This window comes from Myotis yumanensis, unplaced genomic scaffold (assembly GCF_028538775.1).
Source record: "Myotis yumanensis isolate MYYU_CA2020_CCGP unplaced genomic scaffold, mMyoYum1.0.hap1 SCAF_10, whole genome shotgun sequence".
Taxonomy (NCBI): Eukaryota; Metazoa; Chordata; class Mammalia; order Chiroptera; family Vespertilionidae; genus Myotis; species Myotis yumanensis.
The window spans coordinates 71,464,985-71,491,319 of NW_027223761.1; the positions used below are offsets into that span (position 1 = coordinate 71,464,985).

The window sequence follows — 26,335 nt, forward strand, 5'->3', positions numbered from 1 at the left end:
ACTAGCAGTAAAGAAGGTATGGTCAGCCTTTGGGGTATACTTACCTTAGAAAAGAAGTCATGAATGATATATGATATGATACGATTTACTTGTTCCTGTGGAAAGTAATACAATAATGAATAAATAATAATGCAAGAATACACACTGTTTTGAATATTCACATCTAGAAACCTACTTTTGCCCCCCTCTGTATTATAACATACCATAATAATATATACATATACAAATATGCATATAAATAACTATACACTATAATGACAAATCCAAGATATTGAGATCATTCACCTTATGCATCAGAATTTATTGGCTCCAACCTGCTGTACAGTTGTGCTAGTAACAGCCTTACAACAGGTGTTTATGTCTAATTCTGCAGCTACGAGCAGCTTTCTGAAACTTGTAGAACCCAACACCCAATTTGCATTAACTCTTTTTTCTCACTGTTACATCTTTTATTTTATGTTTCAATTACAGGTTACATTCAATATTCTTCTATATTAATTCTAGGTGTACAGATAATGGTTAGATATCATATACTTTACAAAGTGATTCCCCTAATATTTCAAGTACCCATCTGACACCATACATAATTATTACAATATTATTGACTATATTCCCTATACTGTACCTTATATCCCCATAACTATTCTGTAATTACCAATTTGTACTTCTTAACCCCTTCACCTTTTTTACCCAGCCCTCAACCCTTATTCCCTCTGGCAACCATCAGCTTGTTCTCTATATCTATGAGTCTGTTTCTGAACACATTTATTTTATTCTATAGATTCCACATATAAGTGAAATCATATGGTATTTGTCTTTCTCTGTCTGACTTACTTCACTTAGCATAATAATACCCTCCAAGTCCATCCATGCTGTTGCAAATGGTAAGATTTCTTTGTGTGTGTGTGTGTGTGTGGCTGAGTACCATTCCATTGTAAATGTACCACAGCTGCTTTTTAAAAAATTTTATTGTTTAGGTATTACAAATAGTAGTACATATGTCTCTCCCCGCCCCCCCACTGACCTCCCCCCAGCCTCCTCTAACCCCCAGCACTTGCCCTCGACCCCCCCACCCCCAGTATCTTGCGTCTGTTGGTTGTGCTTATATGCATGCATACAAATCCTTCGGTTCATTCCTTACTCGCCAAACCCTCCCCTATCTTTCCACTGTAGTTTGACAGTCTATTTGATGCTTCTTTGCCTCTGTCTATTTTTGTTCAACAGTTTGTAATGTTCTTTATTATCCATAAATGAGTGAGATCATGTGATATTTATCTTTCTCTGACTGGCTTATTTCACTTACCATAATGCTCTCCAGTTCCATCCATGCTGTTGCAAATGGTAAGAATTCCTTCTTTTTTACAGCAGCATAGTATTCCATTGTGTAGATGTACCACAGTTTTCTAATCCATTCATTTGCTGATGGGCATTTAGGCTGTTTCCAAATCTTAGCTATTGTAAATTGCACTGCTATGAACATAGGGGTGCATATATCCTTTCTGATTGGTGTTTCTGTTTTCTTGGGATATATTCCTAGAAGTGGTATTACTGGGTCAAATGGGAGTTCCATTTTTAATTTTTTGAGCAAACGCCATACTGTTTTCCATAGTGGCTGCACCATTCTGCATTCCCACCAGCAGTGCATGAGTATTCCCTTTTCTCCACATCCTCTTCAGCACTTGTCATTTGTTGCTTTGTTAATGATAGCCATTCTGACAGGTGTGAGATGGTACCTCATTGTTGTTTTGATTTGCATCTCTCGGATGATCAGTGACTTTGAGCATGTTTTCATATGTCTCTTGGCTTTCTGAATGTCCTCTTTCAAAAAGTGCCTATTTAGGTCCTTTGCCCATTTTTTTTATTGGATTGTTTATCTTCCTTTTGTTTGTTAAGTTGTATGAGTTCCTTGTAAATGTTGGAGATTAAACTATTATCAGAGATAACGTTGGCAAATATGTTCTCCCATGCAGTGGGCTTTCTTGTTTTGTTGATGGTTTCTTTTGCTATGCAGAAGCTTTTTATTTTGATGTAGTCCCATTTGTTTATTTTCCTTTTAGTTTTACCACAGCTTTTTAATCCCTCTTGTCTGTTGATGGGCTGTTGGGTTGCTTGCATGTCTTGGCTATTGTAAGTAACGCTGCCAATTTGCATTAACTCTTGCCTTACACATTTCAGTGGAAGATGTCTGAGCGGATGTATAAAGAGGAATAAGTAGGAAGCAAAGGCTAAAAACGCTAGTTTTCAATTCTGTTGTATTTATTTGTTGGTTTATTCAACAAATATTTCATCACTGCTTGCTGTGTTTTCAGAAAGTCCCGTCCTCTGCTTAGTGAGCTGACAGACTAGTGGCAAGACAACTGGGATGAAAAAGAGTGCAGAGACAGGCTCTGGGATATAATACCTGTAGTCACTCAGCACCTGTTACCGTGCTGGGGAGCAGGGGTCAAAAGCGAGGTAGAAGCCTAGCTCTTTCACTCACTGCTTTCTAACCACAGACAAGCTGTTTTACCTTTCCTGGTTTCAGTTCCTCTTACTGTAAAATGAGGATAATAATGTCACCTCACCTGTGGTGATTAAATGTGATAACTTATGTGGAAGCACCCAGTGCAGTGGCTGTCACAAAACATATGCTTAGCACTTAATAACAGGCTCAATTTCCTCCCCGGGGAGCGCAGTGCGGTTGCGGGGTTTGGGGTTCCCATAGCACTCAGCCGCATTATGAAGGTACTAGATACAACACAAAATTTTACCTCCATCTTCCGTAAATGCACTCTCTGTTTGAATCTGGAATGTGAAGGAGCCAGAGAGAAGCAACAGGCAAAGGTCATGAAAGGGCAATTGACACCTGGGAACAATATGAAAGACTGGGACTCTTCAGGCTAAAATACAGAGGCCCAAACAGGTACATGACGAGTAACTCAGTATAATCTGGTAAATACAGAGGTGACCCTGGGTGCTTTCCCAGGTGGCATGAGTAAAAAGAATAAATGGGTTTTAAAAAGATAAGATAAATCTAGAAAAACAGAAAAGCCCTGATAGCTACATGAAGCATCGGGCCTTAAACTCTCAGTTTGACCTTAGAGTGGATGGATAGCCAGACTTTCTACAGCACCTTCTTTGGGGTGATGAATTGGTAAGACGTCACTCGCTGTGATCTGAACTAGTATGGGAATTACACATCATTGGTATTACTCAGTTTATTTCCCCCCTCTGTTGTGACTGTGTGTCACGTGAGGATAAATATCCAGGAAGGTTACAATTCCCAATTTAAAATATAGAAAAGACTGTCTTTTATTCTAGACTAGAGGCCCGGTGCACAAAGATTTGTGCACTCGGGGGGGGGGGGGGGGCGGTCCCTCAGCCTGGCCTTTGCCCTCTCGCAGTCTGGGACCCCTCAGGAGATAACGACCTGCTGGCTTAGGCCTGCTCCCTGGTGGCAGAGGGCAGGCCCAATACCTAGGTGCAGCCCCTGGTTGGGCTCAGAGCAGGGCCGATTGGGGAGTTGGGGCGCAGCCCCCTGTCATGCACAGAGCAGGGCGGATCAGGAGGTTGCGATGCCACCCTCAGTCACGCTCAGGGTAGGACCGATTGGGGGGTTGGGGCGCCGCCCCCTGTCACACTCAAGGCAGGGTCAATGGGGAGGATGCAGCGCCACCCCGTCACGCACAGAGCAGGGCCAATCAGGGGGTTGGGGCTCTGTACCCTGTCACACACAGAGCAGGGCCCATCAGGGGGTTGGGGAGCTCCCCCCGTCACTCACAGAGTAGGGCCGATAGGGGGGTTGGGGCGCCGCACCCTGTCACACTCAGGGCAGGGCTGATGGGGAGGTTATCGCTCTACCCTGTCACACACAGAGCAGGGCCCATGGGGTGTGGTTGGGGCGCCACCCTCTATCACCCACAGAGCAGGGCCGATCAGGGGGTTGGGGCACCGCCACTGTCACACTCAGGGCAGGGCTGATGGGGAGGTTATGGCTCTACCCTGTCACACACAGAGCAGGGCCCGTGGAGGGGGGGGGGGGGGGGGGTGTTTGGGGCGCCGCACCCTGTCACACACAGAGCCGCAGGGCGATCAGGGGGTTTGGCTGCTGCCCCTGTCACGCTGATCCTGGTGCCAGGAGGCCTCGCGGCTCCGCTGATCCCGGTGCTGGGAGGCATATTACCCTTTTACTATAGAGGATAGAGGCCTGGTGCACGGGTGGGGGCCGGCTGGTTTGCCCTGAAGGGTGTCCTGGATCAGGGTGGGGGTCCCCACTGGGGTGCCTGGCCAGTCTGGGTGAGGGGCTGAGGGCTCTTTTCAGGCTGGCGGGTGACTGAAGCTCCCAACCTGTCCTTTTTTTCTTTTTTTTTATTCTGGGCCAGCTTTAGCTCTGAGGCTTGGCTCCAGCTCTGAGGCCTTGGCTGCTGAAATCAGGTATCTGGTTTGTTTGGGTTCTATACTCGAAACACTGTTTCAACTCCAGCTCTGAGATCCCGCCTGGCTGAAAGCAGGTTTCTGGGGTTTTGTTTAGCTTCTATATTTGTAACAATGTTTCAAACTGCAAGCTCAGAGGCCGGCAGCAGCAGGCGGGGAACGTTGGCTTCCTCTGTCACTGAAGCAAGCAAGCCTCATGTTCGCTTCAAGCTGCCTGGCTGCCGGCCGCCATCTTGGCTGGCAGTTAATTTGCATATCGCCCTGATTAGCCAATGGGAAGGGTAGCGGTGTGACACCAATTTGCATGTTTCTCTTTTATTAGTGTAGATTGGGCAACCTCAGCCACAGCCATTTAAGGAGTTTAAATGGGCTGATTATCCAGTGTGGCTGGCACGCTGGTGCCATTATTTTGCTGCTACTCTTTGAGTTCTAAAGATCTGTTGTTTTTGACATTGTTGCTTGCTTTAGACAGTATCACTTTTCTTTATCTGAGCTTCCCTTCCCTCAGGCTTCCTTCAGTGGCTTAACTTTACTCTCAAAAGAACACATTTTCCCCAGAAACCTGCTTGCTTTTCTAATCCCTGCCCTTCCCTGAGTCTTGGCTGCCAGCTGAACCGAAGAACAGGTTCTGGTGACAGGGGAAAGGCTCTCAAAAAGCAATCTTGTTAGAAGTTCAGCAGGTAGAGGAGCCAGGCCCTGGATTGCAATGTTGCTGGGGAAGCCCCTGACCAGGGCTTTTGCTTTCTTTACTCTGCCCTTCCCTGGTTGAGAACTCACAACAGTTGTCCTGACCTAAAGCTTTCCCTAGAGGTTGAGCCCTAAGAAATCTGTACTTGGAAGTATCGCCTTTCTGGGGCAGAAAAACAAAGGGGCAACACTTTCCTGAGTTTCCTTGGGGTTTTGGGATTTTGTAAAGGTCTTTCAATGGACAGACTATCCAGCTTCCTTGTGGCATTAACCCAACGTTTAAGCTCTGACTCGGAAAACAGTTCCTGCCCCATGCACACCATCTGTGGTTTTTCTGTGTGTTGTGGCTGCTGGGCAACACGATACAAAAGTGTGTTTGAATTCCTGTATGGGAGGAAAACTTCGTGCTGCTTTGATCTCTTATAATTCAGGCAACAATCCCACTTTTCCAGGACTCGGTGTAATTGAACAATTTGTTCTACGGTTCACTGATGACTGAACCTGGAAAGCCAGCATGGGGTAGGGGATTTGGAGACTATTTGGCAAAAGGTCCTTGAAACCAAGAGTAGACGGTTGATAGGGATCAAGATGCTTAACTGCCTAGAAGTCAGAACAAGGTGGAGTAAGATGGGTCAGGTACAGGAAGTTCAGCTATGAAAGAACACCATGTGTACAAAAGCCAAGAAAGTAAGAAAGTGGAGGAAAAACATGTGAGTGATGAGACAAAAAAGGGGGGTGAAAACATAAAAAAGAGGAATTGATGCCCTTGGTGAGAGGAACTGGTAAAGGGAACTATTTTGAGAAATAGTTGAAATTTTTCTGACAAGGAAATGGAAGATACAATTCCTGTCTTAGGGCTTCAGGGACTTGTTTGCTTTCAAAATTTGTCAATCATTTTTAAATTGTCATTACCATATTTTTAATTAGCAAAAGTAACTTTAAGCTTATACCAGCTGCATTGCTTAGTAGTGGGGTTAGTAATACCCAGAGGCGGAGAGATAGAAGATTAGGAGGACAGGGGCTTTAGAATTGAAGTGTGATTTCCCATCCCAGTGCAACAAATCCAGTCTGCTGAGTTGAATGCCGTCTCTAAATGTGGACATCTGTACCTCTGAGTGTTGTGAGGATTAGCAAAAAAGATGTCAAAGTCCTTGGAGATAGCAGGCACTCCATACATAGCATCCGCTGTTATTATTTGTAATTATTATTATTATTTCATCTGAAGACAGGGAGGTTGGTGTTTTAAGGCCCTTTTTAGTTTTATAAGATTTCTTAATGATTTAAATCTGATGTAGGAATGATGAGTCTTTTGATCAAACATTTTAGACTAGAAGATATCTTCAAGATGATCTCATCTTTGTTCATGTTTTTAAATTGTGCATAACAAACCATCCCAAAGCTTACAGGAATTCTGATCATTAACTCACCAGTCTGGTGGTTGGTGATGTGCTTCACGGGGCCTCCCTCTGAACAGGACCTCATGCACAAGGAAGCTAGCCCGAGCTTCTGTATGCGGCAGTATCAAGATTCCAGGAGGGACAGAGCAGAAGCTGCAAGGCCTCGCATTTCACTTTGTCACTTTCAGCTGGTCTGAGCAAGCCCAAGGCCAGCCCAGGTTCAAGGTCGAGGAGAAATGGCAAAGTCACATGAAGAAAGAGTGCCTTTGGAGGGGAATTAGGGAGGCCTGCTTCGTAACAGGGTACCACTTCATCTAACCGTCCTTAGCAAACCAGGAAAATAAAGCCAAGAAAGCTAAATATTTGGCCCAGATCAACCAAATAAACCTGAACCTCCTCCACTGCTCTTTCTGCTATCTGAAGGCAACTCAAGAACGGGTTGGATTTGACTCACAGAAAGCAGACAAGTGGGGCCAAAGAATGGAGATAAAGGGACAACTATCATTTACTGCGCACATTGCAAATGTGTAGGACATGATCAATTAGTCATGGAAATAAATATGAGGACAAACACCTGCTCAGAATAAAGGTGAACAAAAAAAAAGTGAGTAGCAAAGATCAGCAAGGGCACAGTTGGAGAAAATAAAGAAGGGGATTTGCTTCATTACTCAAGGATGGAAAATAAAGGAAACAAATCTAACTCAGGAGGAGGAACGTCAGAGGGCAGACTCATTCGGGAGATGCTGGAATGGAATCCAAGGTGGCACAGGGCAGGCTAAGATTCCTGCGAATGAAGGAGGAGCATTTTGCCTCGGAGTAGAGGGCCAAGACGATATGGCCCAGCAAGAGAAGACCTGATTTAACTTAGTCAAGTTAACCAGCCTGGGGCTAGGACAAATTACAAGTGTAGTCAGCAGTCCTCATGATAATGTTGAGTCAAGCTGGACTGATGAAGCAAACCAGTTGTGCACTTGTAATTTACCTATATGCATGCCATGTGTAACCCTGAGGTTCTTCTCATTGGCATAAAGTGGATTGTCTGCTCTAGATGGCTGGCTGAGTGTATAACAAACCAATGTAGGTGAGGAAGAGTTCCATGCAGGGTGGCAATGAACTTGGTTGAGTTCCACTTGTAAGCAAATGTTATCTCTGTCAGACTAAAGCCAGCTGAGACTTAAAAATACTGCCTTCTTAAGTCTCACATATCAGGGCACCCTACTTTATGTTCAGAATTTCTTTTGCTAGTGTTGAACTAATTTGATGCTTTACTTCTAAGTAAATGAATGAGTCTAAACCACTGGTTTACAATTATGCTCCTTTTACTACAAAAAGCTCACTTAACCATTATAAATGTACAGGCTATTTTGTAGTACACAGGATTCTTGAGTGTCTAAGACTAAGGAGCTGAGCTATAAGTACACAGAGAGTTTAGATGTTTGTGGCATTTCCCAGTTTCCCTTTCTGGGTTATCCTTACTTTAAAGGCTAGAACTATTTATGTTTTGCTTCATTGGTAATAGGTAAACACAGTACTATTTTTTTTTTTACTACTTTACCCTTGAATTTTCTGGCTGTACATGTTCCCCACTTTCCTGACAATGCTCTCCGGGGTTAATCTTGAAATAGTTCTTCTTTAAAAGTTGTTGAATTTCTCCAAAATCTTGCCCTTTTATGTATCTGCTTGTAACTACTGTCTGCGTTTTATTTCTCATGGTTTTCATGAGACAGATATTAGCATATGCACACCTACAGATCAATTATGTTTTACCTACTCTAGCCTAGGCAGAATGCGTTTTCTATGGCCCAACATTCACATCTAATCAGGATGAAAGTCAGAAACCTGGGAGAAGTATTTAGAGCAATTAGTTCGTATTTTTATTAATCATGCCTTAGTCCAATGAAAAACTCTGAGACATGGATTCATAAATTGATAAAATGTACAACTGCCAAAACACAAAATGTAATTAGTAAACGAACATGGGAAAGTGTTCAAACCTTACTATTTATCAAAGAAATGTGGCATATTTTGTTAAGCAAAGAAAATAAAAAAATTTTTAAAGAAAAATAGCCACCCACAATTATACCTTGAAAGTATTAAATTCAGAAAATGAAAATACTCAAAATAATAATATCAGTCTCCCAAGGATGCCTAATGACATTCTTGCACATTGCTGGCACGAGTAATAACGCTACAGCCATTTTGAGAAGCATTGAGTAATGTGTATGAAGAATCACAAAAATGTTTCGACTTTTTGACCAATAATTTTACTTCAGTGTCTGTCAGAGGCACTGTGAAAATAGAAAATGCTTCTGATATTCACTACAGCAGTATTTATGAGGAGGAAATCTCAATGTTCTACACCAGAGCAATAATAAATAAATTATGAAAAATATACTAGCTTGAATATTGTGCAAATATTTCATGATTGCTCCCAAGATGAGTAATGTTAAAGGTGTTTATAATGTTGGGGTTTGATTTTTTAGATTATATGAGCATTGTTTCTATGAATAGCATCTTCTATGTACCCATGAAAATAAAAAATCTGGGAGTCTTCCTAGACATGTCTCTGTCACTAAACCTACAAAGTCACTTCACTGCTTGGTGGACACTTGGGGATCAATTTTATCTCTCCTGTGCCCCCCTGGAATTTTCTCTCCGAATGCAAGTCAGATGTGTCATGATGCCCTGCCACATCTCAGTGCTTTCTCATTGCTCCAGAACTGAATGCCAGGCTTCCACCCAACCCCAAACACTGCCTGACCTGGCAGCCAGCTGCCACCTCCTCTCCCTTCAGAGTCTTCTCCATCTCCACCCTCAGCCAGGTGGGCCTGGTTTCAGTTCCTTGTGTCTTCCTTGGGCCACTTGCTCCACGGCTGCTACTCTTCTGCTTAGAAAACTCTTCCTGCCCATGATCCTTTGCCTCATCCTTTATCCTTCAACCTTCAGGCCATTTGTCATCTTCGTAGGGAAATCTTTGCTGCTGCCTCAGACCAGGTCTCCTTCTTCCTAGTACATGCTCTCATAGCATCTATTTATTTTTTAATAGATGCTATTAAAAGGGTTACAGGTTCTATTCCTAGTCAGGGCACATGCCCAGGTTGAGGGCTCAATTCCCAGTTGGGTTATATGTGGGAAGCAGCCGATCAATGTTTCTCTCATTTAACCTCTCTCCTTCTCTCTTTCTCTCTCTCTCCCCCCGTCTCTCCCTTTCCCTTCCTCTCTTTAAAACCAATAAAAACATATTTTTTAAAAACATATCTGCTCTGCTCACCATTATACCTCTGTATCTGTACCATAGGAGACCTTCCACAAATACATATTGAATAAGATTTATTACAACCATGTGAAAAACTGTGTCCTGCATGTTCAGTGTAAGCATTTTTACCATAAACATCTTTGCTGCAAATATTTTGACCATACAACTAATTGGCTGTAAGGCAATTTCATGGTAAAAGACAAAGTGACAAAACAGAAAAGAGGGATATTGCCCGGCTGGTGTGGCTCCTTGGTTGAGCATCAACCAATGAACCAGGAGGTCACAGTTCAATTCCCCATCACGGCACAGGCCTGGGTTATGGGCTCCATCCCCAGTAGGGGGCGTGCAGGAGGCAGCTGATCAATGATTCTCTTTCATCATTGATGCTTCTATCTCTCTCCCTCTCCCTTCCTCTCTCTGAAATCAATTAAAACATTTTTTTAAAAAAGGGGGGGGCGTTATCTGATACTTTAGTAAGGGAAGTAACAATAAAGATAGGGGTGAGCTTTTGTCAGAGGGGTGGCAGTGGCAAAATGGGAAGCACTAGTGCAAATTATGTAGGCTGGACCTAATGATTGTTGCCTAATGCTTTTCAAAATGCAAGTCTGGGCAGGATGGCCTCTGGCTTCCTTCTCAATTATTTCATAAAATGACAGTATCATAGCCCCAAGCAGGAGCCTGAGTTGCAACTACCTCAGTTCATTGCCTTTAACTCCAAAATGCCACTCTGCAGCTGTCTTGCACACCACCTTCTTAGTAGTGCAAGGTCCCTAAAACGTGTGCTTCACTGAGGACCCTGGATAAAGGGCAACCACTGCAGAGTCACATGAAATTCTTTCCAGAACAGCAGAACCTCCCCAGTTTGAACCCAGCAGCAAGCCTGACTTTTTCATCAGTGCTATGCCAAGCTGCCTCTTCATGACAATTGTCAGTTTCTTCAAACTCCCCTCTCTGCTCTGTTTGCCTCAGGGCTGGCTCCCTCTGGACTGAGCACTTCCCATTTCCAAACACTTCTAGGGGCCTCCTGAAATAGAGAAAAATGACCTTTAATTGATCAGCTGCCTCTTGCACGGCCCCAACTTGGGATCGAGCCCACAACCCAGGCATGTGCCCTGACTGGGAATCGAACTGTGACCTCCTGGTTCATTGGTCAATGCTCAACCACTGAGCAACACTGGCTGGACATAATGATCTGCTTTTTAAAAACAATCATAAGGTTCTGGTCAAGATGGCGGTGCAGGTAAATGTACTCAGAAACCCTCACAACAATATCAAAATTGCAACTAAACAGAACAACCATCATGCAGAATCACCTGAAATCTAGCTGAACAGAAGTCCTATAACTAAGGATATAAAGAAGAAGCCACCTGGAGACTAAAAGGAGGGGCAGAGAGTCGGAACAGGCTGGTTTCATACCCTTGTGTGGCAATCAGAAGGGATATCTCAGCTGAGGAGGTTCCCGCTAAGGAGTGAAGGGTTCCAGTCCCACATCAAAACCCCCAGCCCAGGGTTTGAGTGCCAGTAAGTCCCCAATAACTTCTGGCTGTGAAAACCAGAAAAAGAGATTGTGGCTGAGTGAGAGGAAGGCGCTGGAGTCCCAGGTATTCCTCTTAAAGGGCCCAAGCACAGACTTACTTGGACTTACTTCCTCTGAGCTCCAGCATTGAGGCATCACTCTGAAGGCACCAGGGACATACAGAAAGAAACTGAATTGTATGGCATCAGGGCAAGAGCTGGAGGGGGAGCTTTATCCTAGACCCGTGGTCAGCAGACCACAGCTCACGAGCCACATGCGGCTCTTTGGCCCCTTCAGTGGGGATCTTCCACAAAATACCACGTGCGGGTGCGCATGTACAGTGCTATTGAAACTTCGTGGCCCATGCGCGGAAGTCGGTATTTTGTGGAAGAGCCAGTATTTTGTGGAAGAGCCACACTGAAGGGGCCAAAGAGCCTCATGTGGCTCGCGAGCCCCGGTTTGCCGAGCCACAATTTGCCGACCACTGTCCTAGACAGAAGTGCTGGCAGAGGCCATTGTTCCTTTGCTGAGTCCTCCCCCAACAAAGCCAGAAGGTAGGTACTATATCTAAGTCTCCATCAACCTGACTAACACTATTTGCCTTGCCCTAGTGATGCCCTGAGACCTTGCCCCAGTCAACTTTTGGACCCATCCAAGTCATTTCCAGTGGCTTTTCCATACAAACGGCCTGTCTTGGCTTATGCTTCAGACTTTCCTAAAATTCCTCAAGCAAGCAGCATCTGGCCTCTGCATGTCATCTACCCCTCACTAGTTTGTCCCAGGCCTGGCACAAGCAGCAGCCAGCCTTGGTTTGCAGCTTGGCCTGGACTGGGTACCTGCAAGCCCAGCACAAGTAGCAGCCATCTGCAGATCATTTTATAGCTCATGCTGGCTGGCCCCAAGTAGGGAACAAGTGGCAGCTGACCTTGGCCTTCACTTCCCAAGAAGCACCAGAGGCAGTGCACCCAGTGGACAGCTTCAGACGACACCAAAACACCACCCAGTCATCGCCACAAGCAATACACTCAAAGGGTGGACATGACGGGTACCAAAGCCCCACTTAAGCGAGTCCTGCTCCATGAGGTCAGCCCCTGCACAGTCAATCCTCCATTGTAGTCATAGCCAGTTCTCAAAACCATTTGACCTTGGAGGGGGCTGAACCTCTCTCATTGAGGTGCCAACAGCCATCAAGGATAAACTACACCAGGACAATGCACACAGCATACATAGGGCACACCTGCAGCACCCAGCTCTGGTGTCTCGGGAGGCTGTACCACTGGGCCCTACATAAAGCCACTCTAGCAAGTTCAGGAGACATAGCAGCCCCACCTAATACATAATAACAAACACAGGGAAGCAGCCAAAATAAGGAGACAAAGAAACAAGTCCCAGTGGTTATAAGGATGCTCAAGGAACTTAGTGCAAATGTCAACAGCATAAAAAAGGATATGAAAACCATAAAAAGAACCATCAGAAATAAAGAATACCGAAATGAAGAATAAATTATAGGGAATCAGCAGGAGACTAGATGAAGTAGGGAATTAAATCAGCGATTTGGCAAATAAAGAAGCAGAAAACACCCAATCAAAACAGCAAAAAGAAAAACAAATTCCAAAAAAAAAAAAAAATGAGGATAGTGTAAGGAGTCTGGGGCAACTTCAAGCATATCAACATTCACATTAGGTGGGTACCAGAAGGAGAAGAGAAAGAGCAAGAAATTGAAAACCTATTTGAAAAAATATGACATAAAACTTCCTTAACTTGATGAAGGAAATAGAAATACAATCCAGGAAGCACAGAGAGTCCCAAACAAGATAAACCCAAAGGGGCCCACACCAAGACACGTCATAATTAAAGGTTAAACACAAAGAGAGAACCTAAAAGCAAGAGGAAAGCAATTAGTTACTTACATGGCAGCTCCTATAAGACTGTCAGCTAATTTCTTAGCAGAAACTTTGCAGGCCAGAAGGGATTCAAAATATTCAAAGTGATGAAAAGCAAGAACATGCAACCAAGATGACCCAGCAAAGCTATCATTTAGAATTGAAGGTCAGATAAAGAGCTTCAGCCCTAGCTGGATAGAGCATCAACCTGTGGACTGAATGGTCTTGGGTTCGATTACAGTCAAGGGTACATACCTCAGTTGCAGGCTTGAGCTCAAGCCTGGGTTGGAGCACATGCAGGAGGCAAGCAGTCGATGTGTCTCTCTCACATCGTTGTTTCTCTCTGTCTCTCCCCCTCCCTTCCACTCTCTCTAAAAATCACCTTGGGAAAAATATCCTTGGATGAGGATTAACAAACAAGCAAAAAAACACAGCTTCACCGACAAGAAAAAACTAAAGGAGTTAGTTCATCTCCACCAAGTCAGTATTACAAAAATTATTAAAGGGTCTTCTTTAAGAAAAAGGTGAAAGTCCTGCCCTGGTGGCTCAGTTGGTTGGAGTATTGTCCTACACACCAAAAAGTTGTGGGTTCGGTTCCCAGTCATGGCACATACCTAAATTGTAGGTTCAGTCCCCGATCAGGGCATGTGCAAGAGGCAACCACTCTCTCTCTCTCTCTCTCTCTCTCTCTCTCTCTCTCTCTCTGAAAATCAATAATAATTAAAAAACCCAAACACATATCCTCCAGTGAGGATTTTTTAAAAAGAAGAGCCCTGGCTGGTTTTTCTCAGTGGTTAGAGTGTCAGCGCACAGACCCTAGGGTCATGGGTTCAATTTCCAGGCAAGGGCACCAAAAAAAGAAGAAAAAAAGAAGGAGAAAAGGATAAAAAATATGAATAGTAAGATGGCAATAAATACATCTCTATCAACAGTTACTTTACATGCAAATGAATTAAATGCTCCAATCAAAAGATACACAGTGACTGAATGGATAATAAAACAAGCCCCTTACATATGCTGCCTGCAAGACCCTCACTTCAGATTGAAAGACACACACAAACTGAATGCAAATGGATGAAAAAAGATATTTCATGAAAATGAAAACAAAATAAAACAAAAAAGCTGGGGAAGCAATACTGATGCCAGATAAAATAGACTTTAAAACAAAGGTTATAAGAAGTGACAAAGAAGGGCCCAGCATTTCTACTTCTGGGTATTTATCCAAAGAAATCCAAAACACTACATCAAAAAAATACATCCATATGCTTATTGCAGCATTATTTACAATAGCCACGCTATGGAAGCAACCCAAGTGTCCATCAACAGATGAATGGATAAAGAAGTGGTGAATATATACAATGAGGTATGACTCAGCCATAAAAATAAAAAAAAGTAAAAAAGGAAATGTAGCTATCTGCAACAAGATGAGTGGGCTTAGAGGGTATTATATTAAGTGAAATAAATCAGACAGAGAAAGACAAATGCCAGATGATTTCACTTATATGTGAAATATAAAAAACAAAATAAACAAGCAGAATAGAAACAGATACAGAGAAAATTTTGATGGTTGCCAGATGGGAGGGGGGTTAGAGGGTGGTTGAAAAAGGTGAAGGGATTCAGAAGTACAAATGGGCAGTTACAGAATAGTCACAGGGATGTAAAGTACAGCCTAGGAAATATAGTCAATAATATTGTAATAATGATGTATAGTACCAGATGGGTACTAGATTTATCAGGGTGATCACTTTGTAAGTTGTATAAATGTCTAATCAGGAGGTTGTACACCTGAAGCTAATAGAATATTGTATGCCAACTGTATGCCAATTTAAAAACAAAAAATAAACAAAAAACCTATTACAACCAATGATTAAATGAAAACTTAGAGTAGCTTTTCGTTTGAAAGAGGACTAAGCAGAATAGGGTAGGGGAGAAGGAAGAAGTAATGATAGAATTTCAGTTCTGGTATTCTGAAAGTGGGGGGCAGACACATTTGTGCTTGGGTTTCCTTTCCAGCTTTCTCAAATCACACTGCTTCTTACTACCTGAGTATTAGCTCTCTGTTCATTCATGGGCTTTTGTGTTTTTGTGTTTAAAGAATTCCATTATCTAAGACCACTTACATTCAACAATTTCCCTTCTGCAATTTCTTTTATCTTTGATCACTGGATGGGCAAGTAAATACCCTGTCTGTTGTATTCATTGTTGAATCCCCACTGCTTACACAGGGACTGGTACATGGATATTGCTCAATAAACATGAATGAATGAATGAGTAATCAGAACTAGAATATTCTAGTTTCAACATGCCATTAAAACATCTGTCATTCAAATGCATTTTAAGTCAGGTTTGCACAATGTTCAAGACAGGTTGTCTTCATGGATTTGATTATTTTAACTACCAGCAAAAACTTGTTTTTTTATTTATAAGTGAGGATTGTTAGTGTATTTGGAAGAATACAACTAATATATATATACATATACACAATCGTGAAAAGGAAATTCTGACTACAGCCAATTTCTCCCCTCCCCCCCTCCTCCACCCCCAGACTTATAGTTTATGGAGAGTCTCCATTAGGTAAAGTTTAGTCCATCCACATAAGTTTACACTTGATGTGAAGAATTTAAGGGTATATTTTATATTTTTCTTTATTTCAGCAAGCTCCAGAAGACCAAGAGGGATATCAGATGGCTTCAAGGAGTGACTGGTGAATGGTTTGAAGAAATTCAAAGAAAAAAGTTTTGCAATGAAACAGATGTCAGCCAAATGTTAAAACAACCCCTTACATACAGGCTAAGGAAGGGGATGGCAGAAAATGGTGAGAAAAATTTTACATCTCGTTTGTTGTTGTTTTTTCTTATGGCACAATATTGTAGATAATGGCTTAATGGCTCTTGACTCTAACCCATTTATCTTTAGGACTATTTTGAAATAATATGATACAAAACTGTCATAACACACACAATGAAAAGCATGAACTGATCCAGAGACAGAGAAGCATCGATCAGATGCTCAAACCTCAGAGGGAAAGTAGGGGAGGGTGGGGTAAGGGGAAGAGATCAACCAAAGGACTTGTATGCATGCATATAAGCATAACCAATGGACACAGACACCAGGGGGATGAGGGCCTGCGCAGGGGGGGTGGGCAATGGGGGGATAAGGACACATATATAATACCTTAATCAATAAAGAAAGAAAAAAAAGTGGTTAAATAAAAAGATAAAGAAAAAAAGTGAACTGAAAATGTTCTATAATATCTGGGGTATCTGTTATTAGAACCAGGCAATATAATACAGTGGTTAAGAACACAGACATTAATATTTTTTAAAGCCCTGGATTCAAATCTCCACCCTATATACATTCTCTATTCTATCAGAATCCATGTGACTCTATTCAAGTTACTTATTCTCTATAAGCCTCAATTTTCTCATCTTTAAATGGGTCTGATAATTCTTACCTCACAGGGTGGTTGTGAGAATTAAATAAAATTATATGTATAAAGTATAAAGTACTAGGCTGGATCACAGTAAGCACTTAGATTAGTGTGGTGATGATGCAGAAGGAGAAGGAGACAGAGGAGAGGTGGGGAAGGATGGGATGGTGTAGAGGAGATGCGACCCTTCTGGTACTTTGGTAACTTAAACCCTGCGAGCTCCAATAAACATCTTCTGTGGACAGTCTAACTATGTGACAACCAGCATGTCACTTTCCTTCACCAATCACTTTTTTAAAATCTGTAAATAAGGATAATAAAACCTTCCACAGAACTATAATGAGAATAACAAAGTGCATTATCCTATATAATAAAAGGATAATATGCAAATTGACCCTAACAGCAGAACAACCAGAACTACCACTGGACCAGTCACTATGAGTCGCACTGACCACCTCTTGTTCCTTTCTCTCGGCTGTCAGGCACCAATCACCTGATGGTGAACGGGGAATGGGGGGTGGGGGTGAAGGGGGGCAGGGCCGGCTGTGGGCAGCTAGGGAAGACGGCCCTGATTGCAGGCCAGGCCTAGGGACCATACCTGCACATGAATTCGGGACTGTACCTGCGCACAAATTTCGTGCGCTGGGCCTCTAGTAAGTTATAAAATATGTACTATAACAGTATAAAGTATCTTTCTACTGATAGTCACATTGACTACTTTTGCTTATATGTGACTAACATTAGTGACATCAGAAAACATGTAACAATAATTCTAAACTTACATATTGACAGTATTTTGTAACTCCCATAATAAACAAATACATCTAAAAAGACCCACATTTCAGATATTTAGATTAACCCCATATATATACTGAAAGGGTTAAAGAGAATAAAACAGAGCAGAGAGAAACTTACTCTGCTTAGCAGATATCTTGCAGAAAGCTTGCAGCCTTGAGCACAGCATAATTCAGATAACCAGAAGACACCTGGCATGGGAGGAACCAAGGACGGACCAGACCCTTACGTCAGCAGAGCGGCTTACAGCCAGCAAAAATTAATAAAAACCTATCTCTCCCTGCTCTCTTCTCTGATGCCTTTCTCAGTCTCAGCCCACTTGCACCCAGGTGTCGGGAATAAAATCTCTTTTGATACATTATAGTCTCATGTCATAGGTGCGTGACCCCGGCCCAACTCTGAACCTTTCATATACTATGGTGACTTTCTCCTTACCTTGAATTCCTCTAATATTTATAAACTCAGCATGCCCAAAAGATGGTGTGCTAAATGTGCATAAATGACTTTGTATGTGTTCATGTTGCCTTAGAAATTTTAGTACTCATATGTAAAGCTATATGCTATCTATACATCTATATTCTACATATTTATATTGCATGCATATGTACATATAAACCATATATGTAGCAATATATAGGGAAATAGATTCTTTACTTTAAATGGCTTAATTTCCTTTTCCTTTCATCTCTTTGATATGAAAGTTACATTGTACCTATCACAATGTTTTAAAATACTAAAATAAAAATTTCTGAAGGACAGGGTGGTTAAGAGCCACATGAGAACTGAATGAGGTCCCCAACACCTAATCTTAGGTTTTCTTTATTTACTAGAGGTGTTGTGCACGAAATTCGTGTGTGTGTGTGGCGGGGGGGTCCCTCAGCCTAGTCCGTATCCTCTCACAATCCCGGACTCCTCGGGATATGTCCAACTGCCGGTTTAGGCCCAATCATCCCTGCAGGATCGGGCCTAAACTGGCAGTCGGACATCCCTCTCACAATCCGGGACCACTGGCTCCTAACCACTCACCTGCCTGCCTGCCTGATCACCTCTAACCACTCTACCTGCCTGCCTGATCGCCCTTAATTGCTCGCCTACCTGCCTGATCACCCCTAACCACCTCTGCCTTGGCCCCCACTGCCGCAGCTTCATCCAGGAGGATGTCCAGAATGACATCCGGAGGTCCTTTGGCTGCCCGATCTAATTAGCATATTACACTTTTATTATAGATTTATTTATTTATTTTTTAATCCTCACCAGAGGACATTTTTCCATTGATTTTTTTTTTTATTGATTTTTTACAGAGAGGAAGGGAGAGGGATAGAGAGTTAGAAACATCGATGAGAGAGAAACATTGACCAGCTGCCTCCTGCACTCCTCCCACTGGGGATGTGCCGCAACCAAGGTACATGCCCCTGACTGGAATCGAACCTGGGACCCTTCAGTCCGCAGGCCGACGCTCTATCCACTGAGCCAAACCGGTTTGGCTCCATTGATTTTTAGAGAGAATGGAAGAGAGAGGGACAGACAGATATCGATGTGAGAGAAACCCATTGATTGGTTGCCTCCTGCACGAGCCCCAACCGGGGCCCAGGCCAGGGAGGAATGTGCCCTTGACTGGAATTGAACTGGGACCCTTCAGTCCGCAGGCCGGTGCTCTATCCACTGAGCCAAACCAGCTAGGGCCACCTCACCTTGGGGTTTAGATAGCCATGGGGAAGACAGGCTGAGTAAATTCACAGGGCTGGTGCAGGGGAGGTATCCATGGCACCGTGGTCCGCAGTGCACATGGATCTTCTCCACTCGGCAGAACCATCAGAGGCACAGGACTCCCCTCAGGTCCTGAGGTCTCCATGTGGAGATGCCTGCGGCGCCTCCAGACTCCAGAGAGAGCGGAGGGAAGAGAGAATAAAGCCTAGTTCCATGAGGTTCGTTTACCTGGAAATATTTTAATGACGCAGAATTTTTACAATTTTCTTTTAGATCCTCTGGAATTACAAGCATCCAGATCTAAAAACACACCTACTCCAAGAAACCCAACACCCGTTCCCTCCCGGCTGAGCCTCAGATCCTCATTTGCTTCCCTGTTCTCATTCAGAAAACCCAGGAAGGACACTTTAAAGCTTCAGTCGCTGGGCCAGAAAGGGTGAGTCAAATTCAGGTCATGTGACAGCTCATTAGTTACCTGATCCCAGAGGCAGGCAGCCTGTGTGTGTTCAGAATGTTAATGTTTGCTCCCAGAATTTAAATTTAGATACTAACGCAGGAAACAGGACTTAGCTTGCAGAGGGACAAAGTCCTATGAAACTTGGCTCACCTGAAATCCCACTTCTAACCAACTGCATACGTCCCAGGTAATAATTACTGACAATTTTCCCACTGCTCCAAATGCCTGGTCTATGCCTTGGTCCGGCAGAGAGACTCAAATCAAAGCGACTTCTTCCTGGGGGAGTAGGTGTGTCTGTGGTGGCAGAGAAAGATGGGGCACGAAATGAGCATTAATGAGATAGGCGAAGAGACCCGGGCAAATCAGAACCGTTGCGATGTCGTTGCCCAGAATTTAAACTTCAGGTGAATGGGGGCGGTGGGAAGCTTTGGGCACAGCCCCAGATGGCTCCTGGTTTAGATCCGTATAAATCAGGTCTACTTGACTCATATTGCTGGATTGTTTTCTGAAAAGCAAGCAAGACTATTTGCTTCCGTGCAATTGAGCTGACTGCTAAATATTTTCAGCAAGCCTTCCTGGTTAAAGAGCTTCCCACCCTCTTAAGGTGTGTGCCGTGTGTGCGTCCAACCATTAAGAGTGCATTGCAGTGCTTCGGTAAAAGGTGTTAGAGGTCACTCATACAGAGAAACAATAGGCAGCCAGCAGCTGGTGGCGGGTGATGAGGCTCCTGGACTCAGGAGACAGCTCTGTCCCCTCCTCTGGGGTGGATGGAAGGCTCTTTGCTCCTAGCTTTCACCGGAGGCTCTTTTGTCTTTGATGAAATAAGAAAGAGCTGAACAAGATGTAGATTTACGTGACTGTCTCCACCAGAGTCACTTACAAGCAAATTCTCTTCAAAGAGGTGAGTCGATTTGTTGTTTTGTGTTTTTTATTTTAAATGTTTTAAACATCAGTCATTCTCTCATTTGGGAAATTAAAATGGAGGAGTATTTCCTTTGTAGCTAACATTTCTTTTAAGGAGAAAAGAAATCATCCTAATGTGTATTGTAGCTGGGACTTGTGATGTAATCTGTGTTTTAAGTGATTTTATTTTAAGGCAGAGTTTTATATTGCTGAACAATCTAACATTAGCAAACCAGGAAAAGTTGAAAAACCTGTTAGCTCTATGGACAAGTTATTTCCAAGCTCAGATTGCAAGTTACTGGAAAAAGGGATCAAAGAAGGTAAAAGATCTATGATCTTCATTCTGGGTGGCATGTGTCTTTGTTATACACCAAACTGAAAAGAAAATGGAAACTCCTGCAAAATTCTGTTTAGCAACCATCCTTCTCATATACCAAAATGACATGTAGGTTTCTTTTAACCAGTTGAACTGAAACATGTAACACAGTGTGCAGAAATTAAACAGATTTCATCATTTTTAAGTGTACGTGTGTGCTTAGCTTTAAATATATGTTACTTTTTTATCTTTAAATATATTTTACTTTCAAAACATAATTGGGAATAAATATTTATTAGTTATGCTGGTGCGAATGTCATGAAAGCACTGTTTTTGCTCCTAAGAGGTTTCAGAGATAAAATGTAAAAATATGTCCTTTTTATTTTTAAATATCAGTTTGACCTAACTATTTGGATATAAATCCTGGACATGTACAGTTAAGGAAGTGTTTTCCCGTGGTAGGAATATCAGTTCCAAGGGGCTCTTTACCCTTAAGTAGAACTGAACTTTCTTTGGCAGTTCCGATCTTTCTAAATACAAAATCGACCTCCAAAATACAGGCTCTGGTTCAGGAGCTGCTCCTTGCCTCTGAGTGCAGCGGAGGAACTGGCGCAGGGCCCCGGGGACGTGCAGTCTTTCGCGGCCGGTTTCTACTTGCTGAAGTCATCAAGGTTTGACTTTGTCACACTCCTTGCTCTGGAGAACAAGTCAGCAAAGCAGTTTATAGGATTTTGCAAATCACAGAAGGAGAACCAGCCTCTCTAGACAAAATCCAGCCTTCTGCTCAGCCCTAAAAGAGTTGCTTATCAGAGAGATTTCTTTTCCTCTTTTAAGGTATGGCTTAACTGAGCAATGACACTGGATATGGGGGTAACTGTCCCCATGGCGGGGGGGAGGGGAGGGGGAGACGGGAGAATGGACTTCATCATTTTACCAGATATGCTTGTTCCTTCTAGAAAGGCCCAGCCAATAAAAGCAATGGCATTTTGAAGCTTTGATTTCCTATTGTCAGTGCATGAAAAATCATGGGAACACAGTGACCTTGGGAATTGATCAGAAGGCAAAAAGTTCTGTCATCTCTGCTTCAAATAGCACCAGTTTCTCCTCCAAAATCTATACTCTTCCCACATTATTCCATTATTATTTGAATCCTATATGAAATGGTCATACAGTACCCTCTGTGACCCCCAACCCCAGGAAAGAAGAAAAATATTTTCCATTCATGTTTTATTTATTGCTGGCCAATCCATTTGAGAAAAGTATGCATGTTTAAATGTATCTTCTCCCCAGCATTTCCTTGTAAGTCGTACTTCCTCATGTCTTGCTATGGGGAATCTAGTGCCTGTGGCATATAGGGCTCATCCCCCACCACAAAGTTTCAGTCACTCCGCTGCCCCACAGATTCCTTCCAGAGTTCGGCAAGTCACCCACAGTGCGTGTCATGAGCTTACAAATGCATGACTGCCAGTGGCATCTACAGCTGTTCCTTTCTTATTCCAGACCCCAGGGGGTTGCAGTGGTGCCCTCCCCACCATGAATAGGTGTTGTATGCGCTTCTCTGTTTCACGCTCCAACATACTGCAAATAAAGTTGCTCCTTCAAGGGGGCCATGCCTTCATATCCATACACATTCTCAAAGCTGTGCAGCCATGTGGCACCAGCCCATTATGGCGTGTGTAGGGATATGGACTTTGGTCCCCTGCTCTTTCCTCTGTTGTAATCCCAAGGGCTAGGCAAAGTGCAAACACAAGAGAATTAGTTCACAGGCTCATGTACAATTAAGCTTACGGTCACTTCTTTCCTTCTAGGACCATCACAGTGCTTGGCATGTAGTAAGTACTCCCTCCTTAGCGAGTGATAACTGCTATCCTGGAGTGAGTGTATGCGTGCCTACTACTCTGTTCCTTTAGGATCATTTTTTCCCCCTTGAGATGCAGTTTTGGTGGATCCAGCCAGCCACTCCTCAGACATGCCCAAATTTGCCTGATCCATAGGGTGTACACAGCTTAGGCACTCCAGCTGCAACCTCAGTTTATATAAGCAAACAGTTCAAGTACTATTTTGGAAAACTTGAAAGGCAGATTCGTATTTTCCTAGATTCTGGTTGGTTGTTACTTTATTTTCTCTTCCATACCCTACAAATGTCCTACTGTGCTCTCTCCCCGCCCCCTACCCCCCTACTTGAGTGCCTGTGCTTGTGTGGAGCACAGACATATGAGACACCCAGTCTGAAGAAGTGAGAGTAAAGAGCTCCTTCTTAGGAAGGGCTCCACACCAGGTGTGGTGTCCACAGACAAACAGCGGGTGTGGAGACAGCAGGGTGAAGCAGGACAAGCGGAGTGGTTTTGAATTTCAACGCTGGGTGGCCAGTGGTTCCCCATTGATCTGATTGATCAGTATCATAATCTCATCAGCAATTTAAAATTAATGGCAGCCCTGGTTGGTATGCTCAATGGTTAGAGTGTCTGCCTGCTCAAGGGCATGTACCTGGGTTGCAGGTTCACTCCCCACCCCACCCCACCCCGTCGGGCACGTGCGGGAGGCAACCAGTCCATGTGTCTCTCTCACATTGATGTTGCTCTCTCTCTCCCCCTCCCTTCCTCCCTCCCACTATCTCTGAAAAAGCAGTGAAAAAAATATCCTCAGGTGAGGGTTAACAACAATAAAAAATAAATAGAAATAATGACAGATAATCAGTCCCCAACCTTCAGACACTGATTAAGAAGGTCTGAAGTAGGGCGCAGGGATGTTTATTTTTAGTTATAGTTTACTTTTAATTCTGCAGGACGTTTGGATGTTCATTCAGGGTTGGGAACCACAGCAGCAGAGCTTCCTACTCCCTCTGTGCTAAGGGCTGTCAGAGTTCTTGGCGTGGGGGCCAGCAGCCAAGGCGACAGTTTGTCTTTCATTTATCAAGCTTTTGCCAAAGCCCTACTCTGGATCAGATACGATGTTTAGTGTTAGAGATAAAATCGTGGAAATAAGGCCAATCTCCGCCTGCAGGATTTTGTAATCTGGTAGGGAACACCAGATTGCTGCATCTGGTTGGGCAGGAGGTGCACCACATCATGTTCTCTAGGACGTGCCAACCACATCAGGATCATCGTGGATTCGTGGATTTATTATGGCAGTTTTCTGGCAAATGACAGTAAGGATCTTGAGGAAGGGATGCCCTTCAGAATTCACACAGGGATACCTTCTGACCACCCTGCAACCTGAGTGACAGCCTGGAGTACTGACGACTATGGTAGAATATGGCGAGTGCTATGGTGGATGCATGGCATTCCTGCCATGAGGACATATAGGAGAAGCACTTAGCTCAGACTGCAGGATCCAGGAGGCTTCCTGGAAGAAGAGAGCCAATGTTTGAAGGACGTGGAGGGCTGAGCTAAGCAATTAAGGGTTGGGGTGTTGCGGGTTGGGGTGTTGCACCAGGCAGAAAGAATGACACAGCAAAGATCCGGAGACTGGGAAAGGCAATCATCTGGGTCACTGAAGTTCAGTGAGCCAGTGTAAGGTAAGACTGATAGGAGATGGGGTGGGAGAGGATGGCAGAGTCCAGGACAAAGGGACTCACAAATACAGTGCTAAGGAGTTTGGACTTGATAATGCTGTAGACAGCAGGGAGCCATAAGTCATGTTTTAAAATAATACCATTCTTTTCCTTAATATATATGTTATATATGTTTCTTTATTTTATGTATATATGCATATATAGCAGATATAAATCACCCATGACTCAGTGGACAAACACTAGTATTTTGGTGTATTTCACACATATGTGTGTGTGTACATATGTATGTAATTTTTTCATTGATAGTTTTTTTAAAATATATTTTATTGATTTTTTACAGAGAGGAAGGGAGAGGGCTAGAGAGTTAGAAACATCGATGAGAGAGAAACATCGATCAGCTGCCTCCTGCACACCCCCTACTGGGGATGTGCCCACAACCAACGTACATGCTCTTGACCAGAATCGAACCTGGGACCCTTCAGTCCACAGGCTGACACTCTATCTACTGAGCCAAACCGGTCAGGGCTCATTGATAGTTTATAAACAGAGAAGTAACATAATCAGATTTTCCTTTTAGAAAGATCACCTTAGCTCAGTGGTTCTCAATCAGGGGCAATTTTGCCCCCAAAAGACATTTGGCAATGTCTGAAGGCGTTGCTGTTTTACACAACTGGAGGTCAGTGCTATTGGCATCTAGTGTGTAGGGGTCAGAGATGTTGCTAAACATCCTTCAATGCATGCAACGGACCACCACACCAAAGATAGGCCAGGAGTGCCAAGGCCACACACTCCTCCAGCTGGGACTCAAAGAACAGGTTCTAGGGGGCAAAATTTGAGTAGGGAGCCCAGGTGAGAGACCGCTGAGATGGTAGTGGCTTAAACGAAGGTAGTGGCAACGAGGAGGGCAAAGGTGGACGGATCTGTGCACAGTTTAGAACATGGAATCATGAGAACATGGCCATTGGATGTGCTGGCTGAGGAAGAAAGGAGAGTGGAGACGAACTCTCCCCTCTGACTCGGGGAACCAGGTGGATGATGGCGAAGAATATAGGAGGAGGAGCAGAGGAGATGGGGAGAAAAATGAACACATTTGCTCATTCGTTCAACAAATACTGTTGGAGGAATCCCATTGGCAGCACTCTGGAACAAAGCAACGGTCCTTGGCTTCGCAGGCCTTCATCTCGTGAGGACAACAAAAAGGAAACAGAAACAGACTTGTGCTAAGAATGGGAAGTTCTGTGTGCTCTGGGAGCACATTTGGGAGAGGGTTAGGGGGGTGTCTTAGAGTAAGAATCGAAGTCTGGGCAGGTCTGCCAGGGAGAATAAAGTTTATAATGATTCTTCAAGGATGAGATAGTTATTTAGGCAAACAATGGTAGAAAACTGTTCTCAGGAAAGGAACAATGAGTGCATAGGTTCAGGAGTGTGGCTAATTTCCTGTGGCAGCAGGGATAAAGGAAGGTGAGATGCGAGGCTGGAAAGTATCAGGAACTAGGAGATGTAGGGTCTTCTGAGTGCAGAGAAGAATTTGAACTTCCACCCAACTGTAAATGGGAATCATTAAGCAGGAAGTGGCATGTTTCAGTTTATACTGATCACTCTGAAGAAATTTTCAACTGGTGTGCCATAAGAATTTTGGCACAGAGCAGAGATTTTCAACTGGTGTGCCATAGTAAGAATTTTTAAACATGCAATACCTGACTCTTTAGCGAGGAGTACTGACCCCTTTTCCCTTAGGTTGTCAAATTAATTAAAAAATGACAGCAGTCAATATAATAATAGCCACCTGGTGTGCATGAATCAAAATTATACCTATTTTTGTCAGATCAGCAAAAAATATAATATTTTGGGGGTGTGCAACAGAATTTTAGTAATTAGTTTATGTATGCCATGAGATGAAAAGGTTGAAAATCACTGGTATAAAGAATGGATTGATTAGAGCAAAACCTGGAGACAGAAGAACAGTTAAGGGACTATTGCAATAACAAAGGCAAAAGATGATAAATGTCTTAATGAGGGAAAAGGCAGGGAGATGTAGACGTGGGGTGGTTTTGAGAGGGA

The 26,335-nt window shown here is 43.4% G+C and overlaps 1 protein-coding gene across 4 annotated transcripts in view; it reads left to right on the forward strand.

Annotated features, from left to right (window-relative positions):
* Nucleotides 1-26,335, forward strand: part of EXPH5 (exophilin 5) — a 75,318-nt gene that overhangs the window by 24,935 nt on the left and 24,048 nt on the right. For 2 of the 4 annotated variants that reach the window (XM_070425966.1, XM_070425967.1), the window contains exons 2-3: nt 15,807-15,967; nt 19,358-19,520. In XM_070425966.1, coding sequence (XP_070282067.1) covers nt 15,807-15,967; nt 19,358-19,520 — 324 coding nt within the window. The other 2 variants (XM_070425968.1, XM_070425969.1) reach the window with 2 other exon arrangements.